General features: G+C 52.0%; 2 protein-coding genes across 2 annotated transcripts in view; one reads left to right on the top strand and one right to left on the bottom strand.

The window, feature by feature from the left end:
- Positions 1 to 19,168, bottom strand: part of AR (androgen receptor) — a 122,567-nt gene extending 103,399 nt beyond the window's left edge. Inside the window, exon 1 of the mRNA XM_044437856.1 lies at positions 17,699 to 19,168. Within this exon, the coding sequence (XP_044293791.1) occupies positions 17,699 to 18,954 (1,256 nt within the window). The 5' untranslated portion in view covers positions 18,955 to 19,168. The remainder of the gene's footprint in view (positions 1 to 17,698) is intronic.
- Positions 18,191 to 20,298, top strand: part of LOC123027216 (WAS/WASL-interacting protein family member 3-like) — a 21,714-nt gene continuing 19,606 nt past the window's right edge. The window contains exon 1 of the mRNA XM_044437755.1: positions 18,191 to 18,690. Within this exon, the coding sequence (XP_044293690.1) occupies positions 18,191 to 18,690 (500 nt within the window). The remainder of the gene's footprint in view (positions 18,691 to 20,298) is intronic.

Genomic DNA, 20,298 nt, shown 5'->3' on the forward strand with positions numbered 1-20,298 from the left:
AGAAAGGAGAGTAAAGACATGCCTGTGCCCGTTCGTTCACTGAGCCATGTATGTCCGCACAGCCAGCGATGCCAAAGGTCAAGCAGAAAACCCAGGCAGTCTGCAATGCACAAGGATATTGCCTGCCCAGGAGCCTCTTCAGCAAGTCCAGAAAGTTTAAACTGAAGCTACAGTGAATACTCAATTTTCAGACATAAAGGAGTTCTTAGTAGAAACTCATCTTCTGAAACAGCTTCTTTTGTGTCGTTTTCTGTCCTCTCCCCCTATTCTGTTTGGTGCTAACTGCTACGCAAACTCGGTGTTTGGCTCGGTAGAGCTTTTTGCTCCTTCACAGGGGGCGGGGGCCAGAGCTCACCTGGAGCTCTCCCCATGCTGGGCGACCAACGCTGGCAGAGCTGTGCATCGCCCTGGGGTGGCCGTGTGCTGGCTCCCTGCCACACGGGCACTGCTGCCTCCGAAGCGTTCACCCAAAGGAGCAAAGGCACAGCAAAAGGGAACTGCTTGTGATCCATCTCGAGAATGCTGGCTGCGGAACAGATTAAAGAAATGTGTCCGCTCCCCAAACTCTCTTGGGACGGCTGCTCTGGAGCTATTTCTGGGGTGGTGATTTGCCTCCAGGCTGTGTTCGGGGAAGGGATGGGCTTCTGCAGCAGGTTCCCGAGGATTTTTCTTCTCCAGCCTTTCAGAGGAAGCTGCCACCAGCTTTAGGGAAAGTGGCCGTCAAACTGCCAACAGTCCTCCCTCCCAGCATTTTTTCGGGAAGGATGCTGGCAGTGTCGGTGCTGCTGAGATTGCTGGAGTCAACTGGGGAAGGGGCAAGCAGTGGCCAGCACCTCCCTGCCGCTTTTGTCCCACGGCCAAAGACACAAACGAAAGGCCAGGCCATGCTGCCAAGCCGAAGCACCGCAACACGTGGGTAAAGCTCCCCTCTCCCCATCCAGGCTCTGCCTGAACTCCCCTCCACGGTGTCCACAGCTGAACAGATTCTGAGATGGAAAGGAAGAAGTGCCAGCCCTAGCCTCGAGCCCAGACAAATAAATGTCATTTATTTATGATGTTATGGCTTTAAGGCCCTCTGATCCATGTTCTCCCAGCATTGTGCAACAGATGAACACCAAAGCACCGTAACTGCCAAGGCACATTTCTCTCAATATTCGTTCTCAAAACATTCATGATCCCAGGCAAGAAAGGATGGCAGGGCTAAATGGCTGCCCCCAGGGAGCGCCAGGTCCTCCTTTTTACAAAAGAAAGAAAACCCCTCATAAAAATTCCATCAATGCTTATAAAACTGATCATTCAGCAGCAAGGGGGACTCCCAGTTCTCCTCCTGCCCATAGCGACAGCGAGTGAAATATCGCAAAAGGGTTAGGCAGATGTACAAAGGAAAATGGTTCCCCGGGACCAGCCAGCAAAGTGCATGGAGACAGCACGCCTGCGAATTGTTGCTGAAATGTTTACCGGCCATAAATACCTCCATGAAATGAGAGCTCTGCTAAGCGTCCCCTCCTTTTGTGGTGCCAACATTGCCCCACTCTGTTCAGGAAAAGTCAGGACCCAAAAGCCCACAGGCTGCAGGGCGGCAGTAAATCCATCGGGGCTGCACTCACGGCCAGCTCACCTGTTTGGGGATAAAGGCATGCCCACCCCGCCATGAAAGGGGATCATTTGGAGCAGATGATTCTACTATCACTCACGGGAGGGGGGTCAGCAGTTCAAACCCGAGCGAGGTCAACAGAAGAACATGTTCTCGCCGCTTGATTTCTATGCCATTCTGGCTTGTAGGGTGCTTTGCCAGCTTTTACCAGGCCCACCGGGATGGGGAAAAAGTATCCACAGTCCTGGCATCACGGGGGCAGGCACTGGTCCCATCCATGTCTGAAGACGTGTTTCAGATGCTCAGATAATACCATCTACGCAGCTGGGCAGCTGGGCAGTTTTTCCACCAACCTAACAGCATCTGGTGAAGTCTCTCGCTTGTCTGCATTATACCAGCGGTGCACGAGGCCAAAGAGCCAGCCCGGAGCACCGCCACCTCTGCCGTGAATCCTGGGCTCTGATGCCGGTATGCTGAGCACAGCCGCTCTTCCTGGCAGCTGCACGCTCTCCCATGTAAAAATAGCGAGCACTGTCTCAGTGGGCTTCCATCCTGCAGAAGCCCGGGGGCGGCAAGTCTTGACATATTCCAAAAGCTGAAATGTACCGAAGGGATAGACTTGCGCCTTACTCCAAGAGCTGGTCTACACAAAAACGAGGATCCACGGCCCAGCTCTCAGTCAAACAAAAATGGGGTAGAAAGACAGAGATTCGGGAAGCAAGGACACCTTAGAACTTTTCAGCACAGAATGCTGTTCCAACTTCCTATGTCCCCAAAGTCTGCAGAAAAGAGGACTTTTGCTTTCCTGTTTTGAAGAAAGTGACTTGAGTCCTTCCTTGCACAGTTGCAAATTGGTTCCAGGCTGGCGACAAACAAAGAAACCGACTCGAGCCATGCACGGGCCCGTGGATTCGTCTGCGCAATGATGCCCGGTGGGGACCACTCTCTGCCCATCTAAAGGCCTCTGGCTGTGGGATCGCTGTGAGATGCCATCCATTCCCAAGGCACATTTTCAAAGCATGCCATTCATTCTTTAGGCACCTTCCTTAACAAGGCAAGATATGGGTGGGAAGCCATTCCCAGCCAAGCCGAGAGCTGCCCAGAGAGGGGAGATGGCCCAGGAATACAGGGCGGCCCTCTTCCAAGGACTAGCAGTTCAATGGGCTTTATCACAATTCCTGTGACAGGGCTTTGGCTGCCAGGGAGGCAGCTCAAAATGAGGAGCTGGACAGTTTCAGATACGGGGAAAGCCTTTGGCTGGAGGGGAACTTCTTTCACAGCAGATATTCTGCCACTGGGATTGTCTCTGGGAGAAATGGAGCCTGAAACGCCTAACATCCATTTCAGCCATCTGCAGACAGACAGCTCTCCAAGAAGAGAACCCGGGCACCTGGCCTGGCCTTGGTCCCACCTCTGTCGCAGAAGGAACGGTAGGGCCCATGACGTGCCTCCCACCTAGCCCAGGCAGGCACAGGGCAGGAGAGCCCATGAGGGAAAGCCAAAGCTCGGTCCAGACAGTGGTGAACCCTGAAGGCCCCTCCTTCGCCTTCTCCTGCTCCCGCCGTCGCTCCTGGTGCCCCTCAGCACTTCCACCTTGATCCACCCCGAGCTATCTCTGGTCCCTCCTCTCCTCCGGACTCTGCACTTCCTGCCACACAACCAGGTCAGGCGTCCTTCTACCTTCCCCACCGCCTGTGGGTGCACTTTCGGGCCTGACGGCTAGGAGCGCACTTTAGAAAAGGGATGACATGCAAGCCAGGGAAAATTCTCCAGGAAAAAAGTGGTCACATTGCCAAGAAGCCTCTGAGCGATGCATGCACAGAAGTCCCCGGATACAAGCAGCTGTGATGGTAAATGTTTCCGAAATCAGTCTGCAAACATGAGATGGAGGGATGAAACTAAGAATGAACAAACTCAAAGCAAGCATGCCTGCTCATTATCGCATTAGCCACCATCAAGCATAAATCTGTTTTTTAATTGAAATGTATGTTAATTTCTTTGCTGAAGAAAATGTTGTGAACGCAGACCTGCACTGTTTCTCTGTGTTGTGTCGCAGGCTCTTCTCTCATACATGAGTGAGATGGCACCGTCTTCAGTACCCATCCATCCCCATCCCAAACAAAACATGACCCAGAAGCTTCTCCTGGTTGTTAATCCACTGAAAAATCCACCTCCCAATACATAAAGCAAACTGAAAATGACGATCTCCCAAAATGTGCCATGAATCCAACTTATCGGTGATGAGGATCACTCCCCTCTGTTTTGATGAGCAGGTATAAACACTGATGCATTTTAGCACTTTTCCTGCGTGAAAATGCAAGCATCTGTTTTGCTCTGTTTGTTTTGAACCAGTGGTTAAATAGGCTCATCGCTTCCCTCTGTCCCGTTGGGAACCAGGGCACCTTCAGGAAGATGAACGTCTGCCAAGAGAAGGATGTCTTTGCCTTCTGCCACTCCTTCCTCCACAGTGAACTCTTGTCACTCTCCATAATTAACTTGGGGAAGTATTGTCAGGACATGCACTTTCTGGGCCCTGGCTTTTTAGAAAGATAAAAAGATAACATCTCGGAGCATAGACTTAACCACAGCTAGTGGGCATAACATTAGAAAGGAACTTCCTTGGTTTGAGAGATGTGTTAGAGATAAGTAACCATGGATGGATGACTTCTGCCATATTTGGAGAGGTAGCAGTGAATTTGCTTCCTTTTCTCTGTTTCTCCCCCTTCCCCATGTTTAAGTTTTCACACAGCCTGGGACACCATTACAGTTGCTTTCTCCATGGAAACAAATTAAATTCAATTGCCGAAAAATCACGTGGCACGTTCAGCCGGGGAGAGTCAGATCCGCAGCACCACCCTTCCTTGCTTCTATCGCCACCCAGGCCAAACAAATGGGAAATGTTACCCCAAAGAAAACCGAGGGGAATAGTCATCCATTTACTATGACTGACGTCCCTCCCTCCAACACTCTTCTCCAACAGGAATAGAGTCCTGAGCTCACGGAACAGCCTGGTGTCTCTCCGTGGTGAGCCAGGCACAAGATGCCCAAAGACTTGCAATTAGATAAAGAGTTTAGACTGTGACTGTAGCTACCCATCTTTCGGAGTGGGCAGCTGACATACACATGCAGGGAATTCCGATCAACAGTGCCAGAACTCTAGTCTTCAAGACAGTAAAATATGCCATATTTCTAAACATCTAAGAGGTTTTTCTAAAGATTAAAATGATCCATTGTAATCCCAATATATAGCAGCCCTGAACATAGCCAGAATGACTGCAACAAATCATGAGAAAAGAACTAGCAAATCAACCCTGCTAACAGGTGGAAAACAGAAACGAGCTCTCTGAACAGCATGGATCAGGAAACCTGGAGAGGCAAAGCAGGAATGAAATGACTGTTGCCAGATTCCTGGCCTGTCATCAGCCATTTACTGGCTTGGTGCATCTCCGGTGGAGCAGCAGACAAGAGGCAGGCCAGGTACAATCCACACACCAGCGCAGGAAAGGTAACGCTGTGCCAGTGAACTGAAAGCACCACTTCCTTGCTTTCAGCTTAATGGCTGCAGACATCAGTTTCGGCATCTGGGCTTTTGCCTGATGGAAGCAGACAGACGCTGGATGGGGTCATGAAATAATATTTCTGGTTTCCTTCTACCATTCCTAGCCCCGCTTTATGCCACAAGGACGCAGACTGAAGCATGCAACATAGAAACATTCATTTCTCACCACCCTCAGCAAAAGAAATTCTGCTTCTGTTGAGGGCATATATTTAGCATTATCTATTCATTTTGTGTACCCATTTTGTAAACTGTTTGGAGGGCATTATGCTAATCAAATGGTATATAAATGTTTTAAATGAGCAAACAAACAAATAATATACAGATTGAGAGATCATCTCCTCTTATACAGAATTTGGGAAGTATTTATTGTTCAGAGGATTGTGGACGTTGCAATGGCTGTACTAGAAAGAAACACATCAAGGGCCTTCTTAAGCATGTTTAAAAACACAGTGAAAGTCACAAGCTTCAGATCAATATGATTTCCCCCCAAACTTAAACGAAAAAGTGACATTCTGTGGGTGATAGATGGCTGTGAGGTGATGCTTGTAAGACACCGAGCGACTTCAGCATGTGCCTGGCACAAAAAGACCTTCCAAAAAGCCCCAGCCGGGCCCTGGCCTTACCTGGTGGCACCTGGAGCAGTAATCATTAACTCACCTGCAGCGTGTGAGAGGGAAGCCTCCATCAGCTGCCAACGCATATCCCGGGGACTTTTCCTCACACTCTCCTTAGCCCCGAGAGCTCACAAATTTCTCGGGGGCCGCAGAAATAGAGTGAGGGAACAGCACTCTGGATCAGACCTGTATGCGTTCAGACCTAGCTGGGATAGAGCGTAAGAGCGGAAAGTTGCTTGTGCTCCCGATGGCCAAGTGTGATCTGACTCTTTGCCTGAATGCAGCTGTAATTTGACCGAGGGTGAAGCTTCGAGAGGCGCAGTTTGCAGGCAGCCTCACCTCCTAATCACCTGTGCAGATTGCCTTTCGATTTCAAGGGTCAAATGAGACTTTCAGTGGGGCATCCGTGAACATGCTCAGCAGGATTCCAAGGAACCTGCAGGAGCCACCTCCTGGCCAACTTCCAAGCTGGCTACCGTGGACTCCATGAGAAGGGGCTACTGTGACTCCAGGCAGCCTCACTCCAAACCAGGCTTTGCCAATTTTGTTTCTCGCCTTCCAGCCCCGTAGTCTGTATTCTGCACCTTCTTCTTCCCTGCATGCATATGGAGATTTCCAGGCACAGTGTTGGAGGGCCACGGATGAAAGCAAACTGGCCAGAACCTCTGAGCACAAGGGCAGTTCCATGAGAACTGAGCTTCATGGCCACAAGCAGGATTTCTGCTCATGACCTTGCTTCAGCATGGAGATGCTGAAGTGGAGCAAACTCCATCAAGGCCACAGGAGCCCCCAACCCTGACCCCCAATCCCCTCTCCTCTCCTCTCCTCTGCATCAGCTGTGACTCTCTCTGCTCCTCCCCTGGCTGAGTCCCTCAGGACCCCATGAACCTTCTCTAAATGTACATTCCCTGGATCTGCAGTGCACTGGGCTTCTCATGGGCACCTCCTTCAAACCCAGCACAAGTTCTGCACTTGGCCACAGCCAGATTTTAAGCCCTGGAAGAGGCCTTCCCTCCCCCAGGTGCAGAGCTCCACCAGGGCTCCTGGGCTGCTTTCAAGTGCTCTTCGTGTCAGTCTGCATGGCGGGTAATTACGGGGCATTGCTCGGCACGCGTGCAGCAGCATGCGAACCAACTGCTGCTGGACTTCAACTTGCACGCGTGGCAAGCAGACCTCTGCGCAAAGAAGATCCCTGCCCTGGCCTTCCCCGGCCTGGCACCCTCCAGACATGCTGGAAGCAACTCTCGCTCTGGCCAGCCTGGCCGGGAATCACAAGCATTCTGCACCATTTGAGGAGTGGGCCAGGCGTGCAAGCTGTTCCCCCGGGCACCAGAGGCTCTGTGTGCAGGGCTCCAACTCTCTCCTCCTTCCCCCGGCACAGGCCTGACCGTTTGGCAGTGGTGCAGCCTCTTCCTGCACCCAAAGCAGGCTCGGACGGAGTTCCGAAGCTTCCCGCCGCCAGGCCAGGACTTGCTCGCTTCATGAAGGATGGAGCAGTGCAGCAGCGGAGCGTGGTTCAGCTCAGGAGGGACCCAAACAGTCGGAGGCCATTATCAGCAGGAGCAGCTCCTTGGAGAAGCTCTCGGGGTGACTCCTGTGAGCCTGGGCCAGGTACAGACTCCCAGCCCAGCCTCCTCACAGGGTTGTTGTTGCAGGGATAGGGGGGAAAGCAGGAGGAGAATGACATAAACCACTTTGAGTTCCTTGGAAGGAGAAAGTGGGATATGAATCTAAAAAATAAATAAAATAAATTTCCCCATGCCTTCGAAAGAATTTTCATCAAGGAGTGGGGAAACAGACTCTCCATGTTCTATTTTGTATTCCAAGCTAGTATTTTATGGTCTCAATTTCCTCTAACAGAAGGGAAGGTTTTGTGCATCATTTTACTGTTTCTGTTGTTGTCGTTTATTCTTGGCTTCCACAGCCAAGACATGCTAATGGGTGGCCATTAACACGCAGCAACGGTTTACTTTCTACATTTGTATGCTACACCCATGACATAAGCATGCTCCCGGAGTATTAAAAAGAAACCTCGGAAGAGTTCCTCTTTGGGAAACAAGTCATCATTACTCAGGCACCTCAGACTGCAGTTGGAGATACGGGGATATTAAGGATGTTGCAAGCCGGCAACTGGGTGCAGCTACTAAAAACTATCCAAGTGGAAACAAAGCAATGTGTGTTTATGCTCTGATTGTCTTACCTGCTCTTTCCCTCCTACTGAACATCCAAACCTTCCTTAACCGAAATGTCCAGCACTGTTTCTATAACAAGCATTGGGTCAGTCCCCTGGCGAGTCTCCAGGGGACAAAATCCTGGACATGAGGAGCAGCCGCCAAGAATGCGTCTCGCCAACCGAAGAGGCTCACCATAATGGACTCAAGAGGACACCTTCCTAGCCAACACAAGGCCGACACACAAGTCCTTAAGGCACAGGAGACGCAGACCTCCACCAGCCTCTTGAACGGAGGGAGGCTCAAGCCATGGCAAAAAGGAGCCAGAGCGGATCCTGCACCCACCCGTGAAGGAGAGGGGCCACGGCAGCGTCCGAATCGCCACCAAGGGCAGCCCTGCCTGAGGTGCATCACAGCACGCCACATCCCCCGGCCCGCCGGAAAGCGTGCATGAACAAACTGAGACAGATAAACTGCCTCCCCGCTCATTCGCATACGTGGTGACTCAGGGCATTAGACTCGAAGCTCATGACTCTGCGACCTGTTTGGGGCAAGGAAGAGGGAGAGAGATGGATGAATTGCAGCTGGAGAGATAATGGGACCCAGACCCGCTGAGGTTTAGTTTTTTAAAAGGTGAAGAGAGACTGGGGGGTGCAGCGGAAAGAGAAGAGACGTAAGAAAACAAGAATATTTTCCTAAAATAAAAGGCAGGATTTATCACCACAATGATAAATTATCTGGCATGTACAGTACATAAAATTGGTGCGACCAGCTAGGTATCACCAGCCAGAAGGGCAGGTTTCAGAAACAGCATTCCTCCACGCACAATTTGCCTTCAAAAGAAATATCTACATACTATTACCATTAAAGTGAAGTAGAAAGGTCAGAGGCACCCAGCAGAAAACAGAGGCCTGATCCTACCCTTACAGATGCCAACAGGAACTGCTCTGCAAGAAAATCCCCACCATCATCTGAACTCTCTCTGCATACTTACGAGTACAACATGCCCCTCCAGATGGCACATTTTCAGCTCTGAAAATGTCTCTGTTAGGGGGAACAGGAATCAGCACTGATTTTTAAAAACTTATCCAATTATTCACAGCAATTACCTAACAAGTGATGGAAAAATATTCCAGATCTACAGAACGGATTTTTTAAAATAAATAAGTCCTTTACCAGGATCTTAAACAGAAAGCCAAACACTGAAGCAAGCCTAGTTAATCCTAACTGCAGACAGAGCCCAGTTTATTAAAGGTGGTAAGGATGGGATTTACTTGTACAAACCCTGAGGTTCGAATACATATTGCAGAAGTGTAAGGCTCCAGTCTAGAAAAAAAACTTGGGCACACTTCGGCCCATGGAAACCAGGCAATCACAAATATGTTCTTGTCAGTGGAACTCAGGATGGATCAAGGCCTCGAACACAAATGATCAGGCAAACTAGAAGACACAAAAAGCAAGGTATGATTCTGCCATCTGCAAAGAACTTACACCAGCAAAGCCCAGTGGAAAAATACTGCGTGAGCTTAGCTGTTCAGCCCAGGGCTGGTGTTTCTGGTTTTGCTCTTGTTTGTTTGTTTGTTTGTTTGTTCGCTTGAATGCGAAACTTAGCATGCGCTCCACTGAGGGAGATCACCGCGAAGGCCAAATGCTCTTGCAGACGATGCAGCACAAGTGGGAACTGCTTTCTCCACCAGCGAGTGGGTCTTGTTTTTAAAGGAGAGAAACGCTCTGGACACATGATCCTACTTCATTTATTTCAAGCTGCTTCTTATTTCTACCTCTGTAATGATGATGATCATGCATTATAACTCATATCATTTTACCAATCACCAAGATACCTCCCTCTAGAAATATGTATTAGAATAAATTTACAAGGCAAAAGCATTAGTGATCAATCCCAATGATATTTTTTTGGTAAAGTCACAGACCCATTTGAGAAAAATCACAATTTATTTTACAGTTAGAGTATAATTAATGAATTAATGGTGGAGAAAAGGAGTGGAGCAGGATAAAAGTAAGAGGAGAGATCGGATTATGGAGAATAACCATGCTCACCCACCTCGGTGTTTTCAGCTACTCTTTAATCCACTTAGGGGTTCCCTCCCAAATCCACTGAAATGCAGCAGCTAGCTCATTCAGTGGTTGCCATTACCATCACTGATGGTTTGAAGCAACTGTGATCAAATCCTCTATTTTTTTATTCTCTGTGAACCACTTTCAGTCCTGGATTGGAACATTTCTGTTCCTGAATGTATTGAAATGTTGTTGATAACATTCCAACAGAGATACAGTAATATAATTGTGACCAATGCAACTAAAAACACAAAAACGAACTTAGAAACTAGCATATTTTTGGAAAACGATGCATTGTGTCCTATAACAAGCCAAGAAAGCGATCCAGATGTGCTCAGTTTTTCTTCCTTGACCCTCCTCCTCCACTTTCCCTTTATTAAGTGAAATTCGCAGGGAACTCTAAAGTTTGAAAACTAAAATCTTCTTAACTACTGATGGGAAACTGGCCATGCAGCCCCAGGAGATACAAACATGAAATTTAAGTAATAGCCAATGCAGAGAAAAAATGGCTTCCGCCACTCAGTGACTAAATCTCTCTGCATTCAGTCTCAGCGGCACGCTCGAGCTATCAGGTGCTCTTTCGTAATACAGCACAGAATGCCCACACAACCAGCCACAGCCTTCGCTGGAAGCATGTCCTGCAGACACCACAGCCAGCAAGTGAGGCTGAGGCCCAGGTGCACGAACTCCTATGGACTAGCCCCCGGCGCCAGCCCGTCCTGCCGTTCCCAGGGGCACTAAAACTGGGCTGACAACTCCTGACAATGCAAACAGCACAGCAGCCGAGATGACACATGATACGTGATATGTGGTGAAGCGGAGCGGAGCAACGCAGGGCTCCCAAAGGTGGGGTGACAAAAGCCTTCCACGATGGAAGGGCTTGGAGGCAGCAAACGCAAAAGCTTTGGTGTGTGAGTCCCCAATCTGAAGCCCTGAGCAAGGACCAAGAAGACATGCAGAGCCCAGGACAGGGGGGATCTGATGTGTCCTCAAAGGGAGAGACACTCTTCAAAAGGACAGAAGTGTGGAGGGCACTTGGTTTCCCTTCTAGGCACATGGGTCCTGGGAAGAGGCGCTAGGCGCTGCGAGGGAGGGTGCTCTAAATATGGCCTGGGACACTCTCTTGGTTCTGCATCGCTGGATTAAATGGTTTCAAACTCAGCAGCGCCATGATCCAGATTTTTGAGAGCCTGCCTGAAATATCTACCCCTAGCCGAAACAAGGAGATGGAAGGAAGCCAAAATATCTCTCAGCGTCGACACTTATTTCTTACGTTCTTACTTACGATTCCACCAGGATCTATGAGTTTCTCTTTTTCCTGCATTCAGAGTTTTAAAAGCTCAAGTACTTTCTCTAGCTATAAAAAGAAGAGTTCTTATTTTGCTAAATTTGAATCAAATTGATATAAAATCCTGGCCAATCTGCTCCAGGCACATCAATAGGTACAGCTTTTCCAAGCATGGACGTGGCCCCTGCTCTGTAGCTAAAGACAAGGAGCCTATCAGAAAAGTCATGGCAACCATAAATGGGGCTGAATCCCGAGAAAGTCAACGCCAGGCTTCTAAGAGTTAAGGCATCAGTCTGGATGTACAAATAAGTCAGTTTCGGTTTCTCCCACATTTGTTTTTACAAATGTTACATTCTTCCTGTCCCACTCATGAAGAATTTTGGCAAGTTAATCTAAAAAAAGAGAAATCCAATAAATTCTCTCCCTTCTCCATATTTGTATGCTGTGTTATGGGGGTTTGCCCAGGCACTGAAAACATGCCCTGCTTCTCTGATGAGCCCAGAAAGAAAGTGGGGTACTCAGGGATCTGCCTGACTTTGGTCACCACTCTGGCCATGCAGAACTCGCTGTGCTGACTAACGACTCGGCCCATTCCAAGACTAAAAGGTTAGGAACTCGGAGAGCCAGCCGAGACCCAGAGCGTTGGCCCCGGAGAGACTCCAGACGGAGGAGAGCCTTCCCATTCCGGACCCAGGCAGGGAGCCGACACCCTGCCCCCACCGCCGGGCTCCCTGCGGCCTGGCTATACGTGACTTCAGGCAATACGTTTACCTAATTATTTCCAACTGAACTGCCGCTGAATCATACAAAATGCTGCTCAGTTGGGTTCTCGCACCCACCGATGGGCCCACTCAACTAAAAACTGGGGAGGAGACGAAACAGGAGACCTGTCTGAACGGCTGCAACAGCCTCCCTCCCTCGGGTTACTTGCTGAAAAGAAAGGCCAGGCTTATAAATCAGAAATGCTTATCTCCGCACCAACCGTTTATTCTTCACTATCTTCGCCCATCAGAAATAAATCAAAAGCCACTCACCAGGCGACTATTGATAAAGTTACACAGGATGACGTTTCTAAGAAAATAAATAGCCGCTAAGGAGACGGAGCCGTGTAAAGGCAAGAAGGAAAGGGACGGCACGCAGTCTTTTCTGCTCCTCACTCCAAACACGGGGCAGCACAAAAGCTGGATATGAACGAGCCGTTCGTATGACATGCTCTCAGAGAAGTTGTAAGCGTTAAAGCTAAGGAATCAAAGGTGCCTAAGCAAAAGCTGACTTCATGGTTTGCCACACAACTTTAATGTACACCTAGGTCAGCTTCCGAAAGTGTTACGTTGGGAAACAGATCATTGCAGGTAATAGAGGATGGAAGGCCAGGGAAAGGAAACAATTGTCAACTTGACTGATCCCAGGCGAGTTTTCCAGAAACAAGAGTCAGGGGGCTCAGTTTACCCCATGCGAAGTGCGCATAGCCTGGCAGGCCGTGCCAGTGCGTGCCGACAGGTGTCGGGCAGGTGAGCCAGGCGCAGCACAGGCAGGTGCAGCTTTCGTGCTCAGATGTGCATGCTGCCATGTCCCTGGACAGGAGAGAAGCACTGCAGGGCACGGGCCAGGCTTGAGGGTTGGCCTGGGACTGGCGAGAAGCAGATTCCGTCAGTCCCTCTTGCCGGCCGAATCTCTCACATGCAGTTACAGCGAAGGTAACATTTGTGCTGTGGCAGCAGGGTGAAGGAGCAAGGTTCAGCATTATAAACTGGCTAGAAATTCAGTAATCAAATGCAGATACTCCAGGTTCTCTTGCTCAAGTTTTCTGCCTTTATTTATTACTGTCAGCGTTACAGGAAGACCCTGTAAGCCACCTTGGTTTTAATAGAAACACCGAAGCATTTGCTTACTTGTTCCTTGCAACAGAGGGGCTTAACAGTACTGAACCTTCAGGCTGATCCAAGGTCTTCTGGTGCCAGGCTTAGGCTACCCTCCCTGCTGAGGGATTTACTGGCCTCAAGCAGCATTTTGCAGGGTTAATGGTGGTAGTTTTATTAGGCCAAGCTGTCTCATCAATTTATTTTGTTAACATTTGGTTTCAACCTTTTAATGCAATGTTGCACTGTTTTGATTAGTTGCTGAACATCACCTAGATTGCTTTGGCTACTGGCTGGCACAGAAATAAATTATTATTATAAATTATTATTAATAATAATAATAATAATAATAATAATCTGTGCTGGCCAGCAACATAGCCTTTAACTTATATGCTTGTAAGGAAAAACTCACAGACAGTGTTTTATCCAGTTGTTCAGCATTGCATAACCCTTCTCCTGCTCCCAGTTTTATGGAAAGGACGGCTGATGAACTGTAGCACACTTAGCGACCAGCCTTTATTAAAATTATTAATAAATAATGGTGAGCAAGCTCAGCCATTTGCAGTGAGGGCTCTTGATGTCTGAACAGGCAATTGATGCCACATGCGCCCTCCGAGTTCGGTGCGCAGGCCTTCGCTGCAAGATCCCGTCCTCATCAGGCCAGAGGAGGGGAAGGCAGAGCTGTCCTCCTGCAAAATGGAGCTATCATCTCTTTCTGACAGAAACAAAAGGAACGTGGCGATACTTCGCAGGATGAGGCGCGGGGCACTGAAGGCCGTCCTTGCGAGCGTGGAGCATGTGGGGGACAGATGCGGCTTCCATTTCGAGGCAATCAGGCCTATTGGATGCACCACCCAATAAATAAAGAGGTGAAAACCCACCATTGGGTTTGCCAGGATTTGAAACTGCAGTGGAGCCTTAGAATTCATCCAGGTTTACTGCACAATAGTGGGTGGTTTCCCGCTAGATTCCAGGGAGAGCTAAACAGGGAGGGCCAAGACGAATGAGGACAAGGGAAAAGCCGGTCAAGGGCTTACAATGGACTTTTGCAGGGGGAAATGGGCGGGCAGGAGGCTGATTCTCAGCCCTGCAGCCCTTCCCAATAAGGGCACAGTCCACAGGCAGCTCAGACACTTGATTAGGTATTTCAGAAAGCTACTCCCTAAAAGCATAATTAAATCAAACTGATTATTGGAAGTGACTGAAAGACTTTGGATCAATTGCCACGCTTGGAATTCTCCTATTTTAGTCAATGTGGATTTCAAATCTCATCTCTTTATGGCACTGATCCTCACAATCAACCAGCTAACAAAATATGTGCACTTTAAGATGCAATTAAATGAGTATGAACCCAGACATGGGAGACAGTTCCCATTTTTTTAGCAGACAATGGCCACTCACCCCCAGCCTCACTGCATCCCCTAATACACTTTTCGGTGGACATTTTGCTGGCACCAGACAAATACCATTCGCAAAGTATTGCAAATTGTTCCCTACTCGACAAGCAGGGGATGCGGGCCAAAGCACGGGCCGCAAGATAAGGCAGAAGCTAGCATGGCTGTTTACTTACATCACTGAGTTACATTTAGAGAAGCCAGGAGAAGATGGCGGAAGGCTCAGGGCTTAGAACCAAGAGCTGTCCCATATGGCCGTTGCGCAACGCACACGCACACACACCTGCACACACACGCATGCAGATGAGCTGCTTAGTCTTGAGTGTCACCTGCACACCGAGTCACTGGGATATGGCAGAACTTTTTCTTCTGCGAGTGCGACAGACTGTCTGCTTTCTAACAGGAATCAAAAAGATACAGAAGGCAAAGAAGGCAAATACAATGTCAGATTCCACTCCCGGGGGGTGTCCACTCCTTCTAGTTTGCACAAGTGCACTTGAGTTTGGTGCCCACCATTTTATTAAAATACTGAGATCTGTTTGTAGGTTTTTGCCAAGATTAGTGACAGATTCTGTGTTGTCACTGCACCATTTCCGTGCAATTTTATGTTTCTAGGGTTTGCGTGTTGACCCTTCCAATGGTTTCTCTTGCTTATGGGTTTTCAGAGCAGGGCTCCTGTTTGTTTTCTTTAAATTTCTACAGCCTTTGACTCTGGAGGATTACCAATCGAATGAGTTAATTATCCAGGTAAATAAGCTGTAAACACAGAGGTACACGTAACTACCCTGCTAACACTGAAAAGCGAAAAGTTTATGTCCTTTTGGAAGATGACCCTAAGACGTGCTCTACAAAATTGGTGGGATTGCCTCCACACAATATAGTTTAGAGATTCAGGTTCTGTCTGCGATGAACTTAATTGTGAGTACTTCATCTTCATGGCTTAGACTAACCACTTAAGATTTATATGCTTATAAAATAGATCAAAGACCAAAGAGTAATCCCAAAGTACCAAAATATTTAATAATAATAATAATAATAATAATAATTTTATTTTATTTTATTTAGGGAACTTCTATGCCGCCCCATTCGTTGAAGCCTTGGGGCGGCTCACAAACACCTCAGGGTGGCTCACAAATACTATTATTATTATTATTATTATTATTATTACTAGATCATGCCAATAGTCCTGAATAGGGCTCTCTGAGTGGTAAATAATTAAAACCAACAAAATCAATAGAATCCAAAAAATACAGCTAGTATTAAATCCAAAATCACCATTTTGGACATATTTTGCATTCAACTGTTGCTTGCCATACCTTGCTCATAAAGGAAGGGAGGAAGAAAACTTGATAGGGGAATTTACTGCTAATAACAGCAGCTTTGCTGCTGAATAAACAGAGCCAGCTTTCCACCCACGGAACTGGCATGGGGGCAGCATTCGGGGAGTGATAAACTCCCTTGCAAGTGGATTCTGGGAAGGGCTTGCCCCAGCCTCCATTTTAAGCCATGGCCTTGCTGTGAAGAAAGTCACGGCACCATGGGCAACATGGAGGCTGGCTAGTCGTGTGCTGCCAGTGACCCCCTCCCTAAGGGGAGGCCAAGCAAAAGGCCAGCAGGGAAAGGGTTTGCGCCAGTACACAATATGGTAAGGGATACACAGGGACCCTCTTACCACTCCTTAGCGCTGTCAGCCTGCTGTGAGGGGAAATGCACAGCATGAGTGGGTGAGAAGGGCCAACGCCAAGGGTTCACCACTGACCAAGACAAGTATTAGGGCTACGGTTTAGGTGGAGAGCCTAAGCACGGTTCTTAGAGAGTAAGCCTCATCCTATGCAGTGGAATCTACTTCTGATCAAATGCATTTGTGCTGCATCTTTATACGCTACATCAGAGTAACCAGTGTCTCATCTGAACCTAGTAATTGCAAGAAAGAAAACGAAGCAAAGAGCAAGAAAAATGGAAAGACAGAAAAGGCAGCATGCAACCAGCCACTGAAGCGTTTTCATTGCCAGTGCTATTCTCTCAGTGTCTGCATAGAAGGAAGTACTTCTAAATTCAAAGGGAAAGTTTGTATACGTTTGTAGCCAAATTGTGTTTTGGGAAGTAAAATGCTACATTCTCTTTCTAGTGTTTACATTTGTCGATGGCAGTTGGATCTCCTGTGTGATACAGATTGTGATGACAGTGATTGCAAAGTCATTGCTTAGCACTGAACTAAGATGCAGCCCTAACCCAGCATCTAAACGAGTTAAACTTCAGGAGGAAGCGACAGCCACCGCAACGCACTCATTGACTCAGTTTAACATCCTTCGGCACTGCTGTCAGCAGTTTAGAAACTATCAAAAGTACGCAAGATACAAGATTTTTTCTGAAAAGGTGCACTAGGCCGTTGGAGGGGACAGAGTGCTGCTCTGCGCTTTGATATATAAAAAAGAAACCAAAAAGCTGCCAAGGCAGTTGAGTTCTGAATCATTGTGGCTCCATCTCGCTAATGAATCCCTAAGTCACCTTCCAGTGTCTTAAGTTTCAGGATGGAAATTCTGGCGCAACTCACCTTCCTTAATGAGTCATGAGGGGCAGCCTTGCCATCAGCCAGAAACTTCTACCAAACCAGACCTAATAAAAAGCTACTGCTCTGTCTGAGCAGATGACTTAATTCGTAGTAGGGGTTCTGAATGCGAGCTCTTTCCCATGGAAGCAAAAATTCAAAAGCCCCAAACCTGCAGTTTGAAGCCCGACTGAAGAAAAGAAAAATACACGAAAGCCAGGGCCGTGCCGATTTGGGAACCATGTGCCAATAAACTAGGGACTCCGGGAATTGTTTCAGCAAGGGTTCGCCAGTGTGGCGGGTGCACTTGGGAATGGCTCAGCGGCCGCGCAAACGCGCGCAGGGTCGGCCGTGCTCGCTGCTGGCCTGCGGGTCTCCGCGCGAAAGCAGCAGCAACATACGAGCGAGTGGGGGGAGGAAGGGGTCCCAAGAGGCTATCCAGTCCCTTCCCAGATGACACCCTGCATGAAAAAGGGCGACCCGGCCGCTTCTTCCAGCCGGCGCCACTCAGGGAGCGGCTGGAAGGATGCAGGCGCGGGCGCGCGGGATGATGCTGGCGGTGCAGGGTTGGGAGAAGCAGCGCTCGGCGCCTTACCTCACGTCTCCGTAGGCCCCCGCGTAGCCCTCCATCCACGGCGTGAGCTCCGTCTTGATGCAGCCGGGCGCAGGGGCGAAAGGCATCCTGCCCACCACGCCTCCCGGGTACCACATCTCGGACGGCATGTCGCTCCCTTCCTGCCCCGCCGGGCCCGGGCTTCTGCCGTAGCCGAAGGGGGCTGCGGCCGCGCCCTCGCCGGGCACGCACGGCGCGTAGATCGGCCCTTCCTCGGAGAAGAAGGGGTGCCAGCTCGGGCCGGGAGGGCCGCCGTAGTGGGGCGCCAGCGCAGGCACTTCCGCGGCGCGCCGGCATTGCGCGCTCCAAACGCCGCCGGGCGCCGCGTACTCCAGGGGGCTCTCCAGCTTGATGCGGCCGTGCGAGGCGAGCGCCAGCTGGAAGTTGTAGTAGTCGCGGCTCTGGAAGGCGGCTGCTGACGGCTCGTCCAGTTCCGGCGAGCCCTTGTAGAGGCTGAGGGGGCCGGACACGTCCATGGCCAGCGCGCCCTCGCCGCCGCCGCCGCCGCCGCCAGCAGCGCCGCTCTCGTGCTCGGCTTCCACGATCTTGCAGGCGCCCATCGTCACGGCCCGGGCGTGCGCGCCCGGCAGGGCGAACATGCAGTCGCCGCGGGCCGCGGCCAGGTCGCCGCCGCCGCCGCCGGGGACGTCGAGCGCTTCGACGGCCAGGCCCATGGAGGCGGACACGGCCTTGCACAGCTCCTTGGCGCTCTCGCCCAAGAAGTCCTCCTTGTCCGGCGGGCTTTCCACGGCGGCCGCCGCGCCGCCCCGCGACTCGGCGGCCGGGGCCTGCAGCAAGCTGCCCTCGCCCAAGATGTCTTTGAGGTCCCCGGGGCAGCTCTGGAAGGACGAGTCCAGCAGGGCCAAGGAGGACGAGGCAGCCGCGGCGGACGAGGAGGACGCAGCGGCCGCGTGGGGGTCCCGCTCAGCAGGCTGCAGGCCGGCGCTCGCTGGGGACTGTCCGCCCAGCGGCAGGTAGGAGGGCGAGCCGGGGCTGAGCGGCAGCCGCCGCCGCGGGCTGGGCTCCTGCAGGCGGGCGCCGGATTGGCACGGGGTGGAGGCAGCGGAGCCCGCGGCGGTCGCCGGGGTCGCGGCGGTGGCGGCCTCCTCCCGCGCGCCCCCGTCCCCGGAGCCGTGGAACGCCTCACAGACGCTCTGGAAGAGGCTCTGGAAAGCTCCGCGGAACGTCTTCCCGGCCGGCCGGCCGTAGACCCTTCCCAGGCCTACGTGCACCTCCATGCCCTCGTCGGAAAGGTCGCGGTATCAGGCGGCGTCGGTCGGCGGCACTGGCAGGACAGCGTTCTCGCGGAACGTCCTGGCGCGGCGGGAGCCGGAGCGGGGAGCGAGCGAGCGAGCGAGCGCCTCTACCAGCGGCCAGGGCCGTGTCCGAAGAGCGGGGCCATCGCCTCCCAGGGAGCGCAGGGCAAAGGGCTGTCGGGGCGCATGTAGAGCGCGCGCGAGCTGGACCGGGTCCCGCGGTGGGCGCGGGGTAGGCTAGGGGTCGGCCTGCCGGGCGCGCGTGTGGCCCGGGGAAGGGGAACGGGCGCGGCGCGGAGAGGCGAGCGGGCGGGCGGGCGGGCGGGCGCCAGGGAGCGGATCTCACGCCAGGGCTTTTGCAATGATCAACTCGGCAACTTTCAGTGCGGAAAGAGTCGGGAGGCGGCCGCGCAGCTTTGGCCGCCGCCGCCGCGCTTGCAAGCTGACGTCTCCCTGCAGGCAGCGGCGGGGTGAGCCAAGGTTACAGCCGAGCGCGGCGGCCTGAGCGGAGCGAGCGCGGCGGGCCGGCAGTTCCCAGCCGGCCTCTTCTCCGTGCCTCCTGCTGCCGAGCGACTCGCGTCGCCGCTAGGCCGAGCACGGAAGCGAGCCGGAGTGGGCGGTGGGCGAAGGGGCACTGTGCGGGCGGCGGGCGGGCGACCCTCGGCTCGAGCCCCCGCCCGGGGAGTTGGGCGAGGCAGGCTGTGCGGCCGGGGAGGCTGGCAGTCCGATCGGCGCCCGGCGGGCTGCGCTCCGCGCCCGGCGATCGGATCCGGCGGGCCCGGGTGGGGAGGCGAGCAACAAGTGGCGGCGCGGCGGCGCAGGGAGCCGGGCTCGCGCTGGCCGGCGCGCCGCCCGCCTGGCCTGCGTCGGAAGCGCTGTGGCACGGGACGCGAGCCGCCTCCGCCGCTCTCCTCGGCGTCCTCCGCCGGATTTTATGCTTTCGCGCCGCTTCTTCCGCCCCGCGGGAATCCGAGCCGCCGCACTTTCAAATCCGGTCCGGGGTGGGCGGGGGTCCTCCGTCGCTCGCCGCGCCTCGCCAGGAAACGGCGCTCTTCCTCCGGTCCTGCCGCGCTCCTTCCGCGACTTTCTGCGTCCGGGCAGGCGGCCTCCGGCGCTTCTGCCGGGCCGTTCCCGTCGGTCCCTCGCCTTGGCTCGAAGCCGCCCGCGAGCAGGAGGAAGGGCGGCCGGGCGCGGAGGGCGGCGAGGCGCTCGCGTCTGCTGGCCAGGCGGCCGCCCGGCGCGCTCTGCAGAGGTGCGCTGCGCGAGCCGCGGCGAGGCTTCTGCACCCGCGCCCGCCGAGCCGAGCCGAGCCGAGCCGGGAAGCGC

The sequence above is a fragment of the Varanus komodoensis genome, unplaced genomic scaffold, assembly GCF_004798865.1.
Source record: "Varanus komodoensis strain SLA01 unplaced genomic scaffold, ASM479886v1 scaffold31, whole genome shotgun sequence".
Lineage (NCBI taxonomy): Eukaryota > Metazoa > Chordata > Lepidosauria > Squamata > Varanidae > Varanus > Varanus komodoensis.